Genomic DNA, 10644 nt, shown 5'->3' with positions numbered 1-10644 from the left:
AAGTGAAAATTGTAGTAAGTAAAGGGATCATAGAGTAATTGCTGGATAACCAGAGAGCCCGATGTTCTTTGACCTTACGTTGGTCACGTCTTTTTGACTTCATCCCCTGATAGCCACCCTAACCCTGATAGCCAAGTTGGAGAGAAACTGACGTGAAACTATACAGCCGCAACTGGACACCACGTTGCCCGCAAAAGTTGATACTTCCAAAGTTGATCGACACTTTCTGAGAAAATTGGTGGCAAAAGTTGGAAATTCAATAAGTTGACGGTAAGTTGCCTCCCATTTTCTCAAGAAACCTGCAGGTTTCCAGTTGCGGCTCCATATTGGCGTCAACTTTCTCAGAAAGTGGCGGTAACTTGTAGCCAAAAGTTGCAAATGCTAAAGTTGTCGACAGCTTGTCGTCAAGTTTGTCGCAAACTAATGAATACCAACTTTTGTACGAGAAACTATGGTTATCAGGGCATCACTCGCACTACATCCACTTAGGGGAGACCGGGTATGGTTGTTACAGCGGGCATAACAGATTACCGCTTTGACAACCATACCCAGTTTCCCCTGTCATAGGCTGATTAGGGTTGTATAAGGGAATCTGAAATCTCTTATAACGCGACCAATAGACAGTTAAAGATACAAAGCGATCTTTATTTTCCACCAGCCCATGAGCGCATACCAAGCAATTTATTACCTAATATATGTTAAAACACTCAAATTTTTGGCACCTACCCTGATAGCCAAGCTAACGACGAGCTATTGCTGCAACTTGTCCCCAAGCTGAACGCAAAAATTGGCATTTCCATAAGTTGACGACAACTAGACGTCAATTGCTGAACAATTAGCATTCCATTAGTTGATGAAAAGTTTACTTTAATTTTCTCAGAAAGTTGGCGACTGATTGTGGCAGTAGATCGTCGCTAAGTTTCCGGAAAATTTGGCAACAATTTGTAATCAACAGGTACAAAGACTGAAGTTGTCATCAACTTGATGGCAACTAATTGACACCAACTTTCTGACCAGAAAGTCTTGCTCTCAGGGTATCATCTTTTTGTATTGATGGTAAGTTTGCTTGCTATACGAATTTAAACGCTTTCAGTTACTGAATTTACAGCAGTAGATATTACAGTTCCACCACACCACAGAACGCCTATTTATCACCATGTAGTAACTAATATACTATCTGAAGCTTAAGATGAAATTTCAAATATAAATTTTGAAAAATTGAACATTGACTTATTTTGTTTATATTGATTATCAAAATTTTATTATGATTCTTATGTACTTGTGCCCCTCCACTATGACATGTCATAATAAAGGGTGCGCGCATTCAAGTTCTGCAACATGAAAATTAAAAATTTTTTATTTTATCATAATATAAGAATTATTTTCACAATAAATCAAACATTTTTTTTTTTATCATAGATGTTCGTTGTCTGAATAATTAAATTTATAAATGTAATGATAATAGTTGAAAGAATTATTAAATTATGAAATTACTGTTGGCTTAATTTCTCTAAAACCGCCAAATATGTGCCCACTAAAATGTTGCTTTTAAACGATAAATCTCGTCTACTAACGGTATATAGATATAGGATAGTTAAATCACACAGCGTGTGCCGTGGAATTTTTGTGGACGTAGAGTACAATTAGGGTATTTCCGAGTAGGCTGTACTATGTTGAGTCGCCATGGCTGAAGTCGCGATATCCCCCACTACGTATCAAACGAGTTGGATAGGTTGGTAGCAACCCTATGTGCAGATCAAAGCACCAACGAACTGATAGGGAATCCCACACGTTCTAAAAAGGTACTGCAGTGACTGTAGCCAATGGACAATGAGAATGAACGTGATTGGTCGAATCCAACCAATGGTGGGGTGTCTCGTGTGCTCTTGTTGAGTCCCTTCTCCCCAAGCAAAGTCCTCTCATACGCAAAAGGGGACATCTCATCACGACTCTTGGTACCAGGCACTTCTCCGTAGTGGGCACTCCACTCATCGTGTCGTCTACGGGTTCGTGAGGCTGTGAGCCGCCCGGGCGAACGAGCGAGCAAGCGAACGTCGGTCGAGTGGGTCTAAGCGGCCGTGAGGACCTCTCCAGGAACCCAACAGTCCTCTCCATTCATTCATCCATCCATCCAGCCAGCCATCCATCTATCCATAGAGCCGCTCCTCTCTCCGGAGAGAGAGTGTATCCTCGGCGAAGGTGGAGGCGAAGAGTAGAGTGGCACATCTACCATCGTCTATCGGCAGAGTCCAAGGACTTGAAGACCCTCTGGGTGATTTCAGTCGGCCGCCGGCCGGCTCTGCCGGCCACTCCTCATCCACGTGTTTTTATTTTATATTCCTTGGTCAATTTGTGCAACTAAACAGTGTTTAACGTGAGCCCAAGTGTTACTGTGAACTGGCTAAAATTGTGCGGACATGGGACACGTGCAACTTCTTACTCCAGGGACCAGGACGTCTGATGACAGCAAGCCGGTATTGGCTTTAGCTACTTAATATGTACATCTAGTGAGTTGTTTTTATTGTTATAATAGTAAATACTTTGGTGAAAACAGTGAAAATTACATTACAATGGTGCAAAGTGCATGGTGATTAACTCTAAGGATATCTTCATTTCGACTAAATACTACTATTGGTAATATAGTATAAGGCTACTGACTAAAAACAGTTTATTTTTTACAATACGGTATACCATTAAAGAGTGAATATTTTTTATCTTCTTTTTTTTGTTCGACTAAACTATAAATGATAAGTAAGTTTAAATAAGCAAGCATCTATAAAAGAGATGAGACTAGATCAGTTGGTAATTTAATAACCATACAGAACCTTAAAAATAAATACCCTGAAGTATTTGGACGGCGTTAAGTTCGCCGAGATGAGCGGCGGCAGTGGTGGAGGTGGAAATGCTGGCAATCAAGGTAGCAATAATGCTACAAGTTATCATCAACATCAGCAACAGCAAAGCCAATTGGAACAAACCGGCCTACTGCCGGACCTCAATGGGGTCGATTTGGCGATGAGTTTATCCCCAAAACAGCATACATCTCACGTACAAGGTGGCGCACATTCGACACCATTTAGTGTAACAGATATTTTGTCGCCAATTGAAGAATCTTATCGTAAATTAGAGCTTGCAGCAGCAGCAGCCGCCGTCGGGGTTGGAGTCGGTGTTGTATCACACCCTCAAGGCTCGCCTTATACAAACGCTTGTGGCGCTAGAGTTGGTGGTAATACAGGAAGTTCAAGCGCTAGTAGTGGAAGTCCACCGCTTCACGGTGGTTCAACACCAGGAGGTAGTACACCCGGACCTATTAGCGGTGCAAACGGTAGTGGTGGAGCCGGTACGGCTATTGGAAATGGTGGAATGAGTGCCATGGGTAATCCTTATGCTACAATGCAATTGACCTCACAGTATCAATATTGTGCGGCTGAGTTATCGCCTTATCATCATGCTGGACCAGGGGTTGGTGCTGGTGGTTCGGCTTCAGATCCAATGCGATCTCATGCTGTATCATCACATCATCATCCGTGGTATGCACCTGCACCACCCACCACTAACGATCCACGATTTGCCAGTGAGTATAGTTAAATCTTAAAGGGTTCCTTTTTTTCTTACCTATAAAGAATAAATCAATGCAGTCTATCTAGGAAGAACCAAATGTAAAATATCAACTCCGATTATAATAGGGTGTCACTTTTCTCATCATTAATGTTGTGGAATCGTGTTTCAAAGTAAACAAGTGTCTTTATTCAACGTATCAGTATTTGTAACAGTCCTTAGTCATATCTATGTCATGAATATTGTCATTCTGAAGCAGTTTAACACTCGAAGTAGTTTATTTTAGGATCCGGATCTGTTCCTAAATGATTGAGACGGAAGTTCATCCTTTAGAACTGGTTCTAGCAGAGTACTGCATATAAACTATGTAATAGCACTATACTAAGTGAAGTGCACGAGTCAATTTCAGCAATCAGATTCTTCTTTCCGTGTCCACATTGGAAAAGGGACATCCGTGATTTTGTTGTGTCAATACGCATATTTATTTTCGGACAATCTTCAGAAGCTTTCTTTGTAGCACGCACAGTTATATTCTTACTATATATGTATATAAATAAATATATACATATAGTAGTTTAAGTATTGTCATATTTCACCAACAGACCAGAATCAAATATCGATTTGCTGACGCGTGGCGAATAGATGGAACAAGAGATTTTAGTTAAACAAATATGCATGAAAGCTCTTATACTGCTTTCAATGTATACGGGGGATAGAATCCTAAGTCGCGGATTCCATGTTTCAAACACACATTCCATTTTTTTAGCCCACTCAAATAGTATATAAATCGTGTACAATAAATTTTGATCTTTCATTATTCAAATTATTTGTTTATGTTTAAGCTTTATAAATTTAAAAAAAAAATATACAGACATTTTGAAGGGGAGAGGAAAAACGGGGTTCGTGAGGAATTACTAATTTTTTGGGGACTTTAATACATTAATTTATTATTTTTCATGATCTTGGAAGTGAATAGAAAAATTTTCATTTTTCACGGGCAAAATGGGGTACCTCCTAAAAAAAGTACAAAAAAAAACAATTTTGAAAATTGAGTAAATTTGATTTAATTAAATTTTCTTATAAGTAATTTACATGAAGGAAAATTACATTTTACATAATTGGATGCAACGGAAAAAAATATTTAAATAGCTTTTATCATAAAACAAAAGTCATTAACATTTTTCGACTGAAACTTTCGATTTTTAAAAAAGTTTAACTAAAAAAATTCAAAATAATGCTCAGTTATATTTACAAAAGTGCTCTTTAAAAACGAATTAGTGAAAATCACGTGACCATCACTATTTGGCAGTGAATAGTCACTTATTGCTAGTGAAAAGTATACCACTGTTTGAATTAATGACATAATTTTCACTATTAAACAGTGAATAGTCACTATTTTCACTGTTTCAAATTTAAGAGAGTGATTTTCCGGGTCAAAAATAAAACTTGATTCAGACTCGCTTCACCTCATTTTCTTTTGAATATCGATTTGCCAACAATTTTCCGACAAGATCTCGACTTTTTCGACAAATTAAATTTTTATCAACTTTTAGAGCTTTTTTCATTTTAGTTTGAACTTCTTCGTCTTTACTTCAAGCATGACAGTCATTCATTTTACTTTTGACTTGCTCGGTCAAGTGAAAAGCAAGCAGTATATTTTAGTGTAAAATGTGTATTTCGTGTTTCGCCTGAATTTTAACTTTTTCGCCTAATAAATTTAAGTCAAATAAGTCCAAACCAAGTCAATTTCGACTTGATTTAAACTTTTTCGTCTTAAATTGTGACTAAGTAAGCCAACTAAGTCCAAACCAAGGTGAAAACTCAATGTACTGAAATGCTTCCTGTAACTTGTACTCTCTAAAAACGAATTAGTGAAAATCACTATTTGGCAGTGAATAGTCACTTATTGCTTGTGCAAAGTATACGACTATTTGAATTAGTGATATACTTTTTACTAGCAAATAGTGAATATTCACTATTTTTACTATTTCATATTTAAGAGAGTAAGACGACAAACTGATATGAAAATTGTGATACTCATTAATTTAAAGCTGTGAAAGAATTTGATGCGACATCACATATATAATTACTGCAAAATAAGTGAAAGTATTTGTCAGACGCTATAACCGATGCATTTTTCTATAAGTATACTACTATAAGCTGTGAATTCGGATGCTATAAACGATACGTCGCTATAAGAAATGTTGTAATAAGCGGTTTCCGACTTATGAATTTTATATGTAATGGAACCGGGACTAGAAAATTTCGTCGTTATAACCGGCTCGTCGCTTTAAGCGATGTCTTTATAAACGGTTTCCACTGTATTTCATATCTCCGTCAAAAAAGTCGGGTTTGTCTTGTAAAAAACGGCTCCAAATTTCGACTTGGTAACCAACGTCTAAATCAACTTTCATTTTCGACTCGGGTTTGGAATGTTTAAAAAACAAACTTTTTTTATATAATTTTGGGTGTACCCCATTTTGCCTCTCCGTCCCCTATACGTTACGATAATTTAGTCATATCACTTGATATTTATAGTATATATGTATTTATTCTTCAAACTATGTTAAAGTGTCATTTCAAATAATTTTGATGTCTTATTTTGAATGAAAGATGTTATCCCCTTTTCAAGTATTTTTTTTTCTTCATTCTTAACTATTTAAGGAGTCGTTGGTTGCAGTGATTATTATAATAATAATTCCGATTACCGTCGGACCTCCCGGGCGGGATGACCAAGCAATTCTTCAGCTCAAGTCGTTTCATTGTGAACATGTCTAACATATTTCCCGGCGATTGACGAGGGGTGTTGCTCATTCCTCAGCTCAGTAGCTTAAACTTATTCTTGTTACTTTTTTCAACGTCTCATTATATACATATTTTGTTTTCATCGTTTTCAATCACTTGAGAACGAGAGTGAGATTTTAAACTCATTGTTCTCATGATACACCATTGCATCATTTGCAAACTTTAACACAGTCATCCTAATACTTTTAAACTTCTCTTATAATAAATTTAGTTATATTTATATATAAATCAAAAAGTGTCTATACAAAAGTGTTCAAATTTGTTATGATTATTGGTTTATTTTAAAAAAATAGTATTATAATAATGATGTTAATTGACATAATAATTTGGTACCTGAAAAATATGTTTTGCAGTATCGCGGCTAATGGGGGCTGCGGGTGCCGGGACCAATATGGCAGGATGTTCTGTTGGCCAGTCAATGTCTGACGTTGGCAAGTCATCAGGAATGGGCGTAGGTGTTGGCGTTGGCGTCGGTGTTGGTATGGGTGTCGGTGCGATGCAATTTCCCCTGGCACAGCGACGCAAACGACGGGTTCTCTTCACTCAAGCACAAGTTTATGAATTGGAAAGGCGATTTAAACAGCAAAAGTACCTCAGTGCACCTGAACGTGAACATTTAGCTTCACTTATTCATCTGACACCGACACAGGTAAATTGTGTTTTATTTATTTTACATATTGAAATTTGTAAACTTTTTTCAAAAAGTTATTGTGCTAAAGGTGGTCATTCAGAGCCACCCATGTATACGCTATATATATTTACATATCACACAAAGTGATACAAAGACAATGAAAATTACAAATATAGAGAAATAGAACACCAAGTGGATGGATATATATATATATATTGTAAAATACAAAGGACGATAGTTAGTTACCTAAGGTAATTTGATACACGTTTGGGTACACACGTTCAGTCGAAGATCAATTACTCTACCAGCGGATTAATTACTGCAGGCACATAGAAAATATACCTGTGTGTACTTATATATATGTTACATACTCGGCTATAAATTTCGAGTAGTATATACGAGCTCTATCCAATAAATTCACCGTCGTCTGTTAAAAATGTTCAATTAAGTGCAATATTTTGTACGTTTAGATTTTAAATTCAAATTTATTCACATTTTATAATTGAATATCAGATTTAAATTTGAAATATTATTCAGATTTTTTGTTTCTTTGAATAGTGGTGATATAATTATTAATACAATTAAGGGAAAACAACTAATATATCGACGGGTAGTTTAAAATATTAATTGAAGTCAAAAATATAAAATTTATTTTAGAAACATGAACTTGGTCGGTAAATTGAATATTTTTTGTGTGATATAAATTTTTTCGTTTGAATTAAGAACTCCAAAATTTGAGATTTTAAGTTCATAGGATGTGTGGTCTATTGTGTAACAAGGGAAGAAACAAGATTTCAGGCAAGGGTTGACTGGCATCACACAAAGTCGGAAATCGTGTTTTATCCCATAGCACATACTATACTTTTCATAATTAGCTGCATTGAAACTGATAACTAAATGTCTAACCCGTCGAAATGAGTCAATTTCAAACCAATAGCTCCTGCAGATATTTGACTGTCAGCTTAGTTGGTTAGAATAGCCCATGATTATTTTGAGGTTTACGATAAACAAATGCGTGTTTACACTATTAGATAACCGGGTCAAATGATAATAACATTTATTTATAATAATATGATTTCAAATTTATGGTAAATATTTAGCGACATAATATTCGATACCGTAATACTAATTAAGAGTGTGCAAACCCGGGTCAAAAAAATAACTTGATTTTGACTTTTCTGACTTATTTGACTTGCTTTTGACTTAATTAACTTGATTTTGACTTCTAGAAATCGTTTGACTTGAATATGACTTTTTAAACTTAGAAATTTAAGTCAACTAAGTCAAATCCAAGACAACGAGTCTTTAATTTGACTTGGATGGCGTAAATGGGTACTAAGTAAGACAACTAAGTCAAAAGCAAGTCAAAACCAAATGTGTTTTCATATTTTAAGATACGAAAATTCATTCAGTTTTGACTTGTTCTTGACTGACTTGTCTTACTTAGTACCCATTTACGCCAACCAAGTCAACTTAAAGTCCCGTTGTCTTGGATTTGACTTAGTTGACTTAAATTTCTAAGTTAAAAAAGTCATATTCAAGTCAAACGAACTATAGCAGTCAAAATCAAGTTAATCGAGTCAAAAGCAAGTCAAATAAGTCAGAAAAGTCAAAATCAAGTTATTTTTTGACCCGGGAATAGTATGAACTTCTTATGAATTATTCATATCGAATCGAATCGAACTATTTGATTTGAATTTTTTTAATGATTTGAAAGCTTACAAATAATTCAAAAAGTTTCTGCTGAACGACTTAAAATTGCGATACGAGTCAATTACTTTTTCATGATACCAGAATCGAAACTCAAAGTTTCAGTGTCTGTACAGCCAGTCGAAAAAAGCTAATTTTAGTCCAAAGCCGCGAATGAATATTAGCAAATGCGTAAATTGTGAATATGCCATTAGTCAGCGGGCAGAAACAAACTTGTTTCGTCCCTTGGGAAGAAACAAATAACGTTTCTGCCCGCTGACTGAAGGCATATTCACAATTCAAATTCTGATACTTGCCATGTGTTTAATAGTAATTTTAGACCATTCATTTTCCCTATCCGAAAATTCTCATAGAATCCACTCAAATGCGACAAAAACCGCATAGAATCCTATAGACTGTATTAGTTTCTATGCGGTTCTTATCGCATTTGAGTGGATTCTATGAGAATTTTTGGATAGGGTTATTCACGCGAATGACAGTTCGGACTTTGTGATTAAGTTTTATAAAAATTAGTGTCAATAAATAGGATTTATAGCTTCTGCTCAATTATAAACTGCAAATGACAATTTATGCTTACGCTAATATTTTATCACACCATTGTTCTGAATTTAACTTGCTTCTGACTGGCTACTGACTCTCGAACTTTAAGTTCGAATGCAAGCAATCATTAAAAGTATAGTGTGTCACTCAGGTGTGTAAACACGGTTTCAGACTGCGGATGATGTCACCCAACTTCGTCTTGGTCTGAAATCGTTTTGCTTCATCCCTCGTTACACAGTATACTATTTCTTACTTTAATACCCGGGAAAAAAATTTAGATCAAATTAGATCTGATGTTTCAGATCTGAACAGATCTGCATTTTGGCCAGATCTGTTTAGATGAAATTAGATCTACTCTGATCAGAATAGATCTGCTTGGATCTAAACAGATCAAGGTAAATAAAAGAATTATTAGCTGAAGAAACAAACAAATGTATTCATTTTAATTACGATAGACTTTTTAGAATTATAAAAATTTAGGTGAATTTGTCGAAATTGAGCTAGTTAATCTTATAATTATAATATAATGTGAAGAAATATTTCTTTACAATCTGTACAGATCTAATCTGATCAGAGCAGATCTAAACTTTTTTTCCCGAGAAAAAGTTATATCAGCTCAGATCTGGTTTGATCCGTACAGATCCAATTAGATCTATTTATATTTACTTCATAAATTGATCGTTCAATCAATGTTGATCTATTTTGATCTGACTAGATCTAGATTGATCTAACTTGATCTAGACTGATCTGACTTAAATAGATTTGATCAGGGTAGATCTGGATTATTTTTCCCCAAAGAAAAATTTCATATCTGATCAGATCTAGTTTGATCTGAACAGATAAAATCAGATCTACTCTGATCTGGGTTCAGTATAAATTATGATCAAATTTGATCTGAGCTGATCTAATTTGATCAGAACGGATCTAAATTTTTTTTCCCGGGTAAACTATTAAGCTCACATTTAAATAAAGATCCAATATTTTAAAGATTTCCAGATTCGAAATAAAAATATCGAAAATTGATGAATAATTCGAATTTATCAATTGCAATCTAACTGATATTTATACAACGATCTATGTAATTTTTTTTAATCTTGCCATCAGGATTTATACTTTGACATTGATAATTTATTATATGATTTTCATATTCGTTTATATACAAAAAAAAAAAGTTAATCTTTGACTATTGACATTTTGAAGTACTCACGAATAATAGCATTACACATAAAATATTTCAGTGTATTGAAATATATTTTACTTTTATCAGAATATTTCTATCTATGGCTCCAATAAAAATTTCACTGAATAAAACACCATTTTTTTCTATAAATCAATACATTCGTTTTTCTCTTCTTATATTCCATCAAATATTATAGATTTCAAAATATTATTAATATTTG

The 10644-nt window shown here is 34.9% G+C and overlaps 1 protein-coding gene across 1 annotated transcript in view; it reads left to right on the top strand.

The window, feature by feature from the left end:
* Nucleotides 1-1971: 1971 nt before the first annotated feature.
* The window catches only part of LOC130676038 (homeobox protein Nkx-2.4-like), a 46018-nt gene continuing 37345 nt past the window's right edge, over nt 1972-10644 (top strand). Inside the window, exons 1-2 of the mRNA XM_057481999.1 lie at nt 1972-3574; nt 6717-7012. Coding sequence (XP_057337982.1) covers nt 2875-3574; nt 6717-7012 — 996 coding nt within the window. The 5' untranslated portion in view covers nt 1972-2874. The remainder of the gene's footprint in view (nt 3575-6716; nt 7013-10644) is intronic.

Source organism: Microplitis mediator, chromosome 10, assembly GCF_029852145.1.
Source record: "Microplitis mediator isolate UGA2020A chromosome 10, iyMicMedi2.1, whole genome shotgun sequence".
Lineage (NCBI taxonomy): Eukaryota > Metazoa > Arthropoda > Insecta > Hymenoptera > Braconidae > Microplitis > Microplitis mediator.
This window is presented reverse-complemented; position numbering and strand designations above follow the sequence as displayed.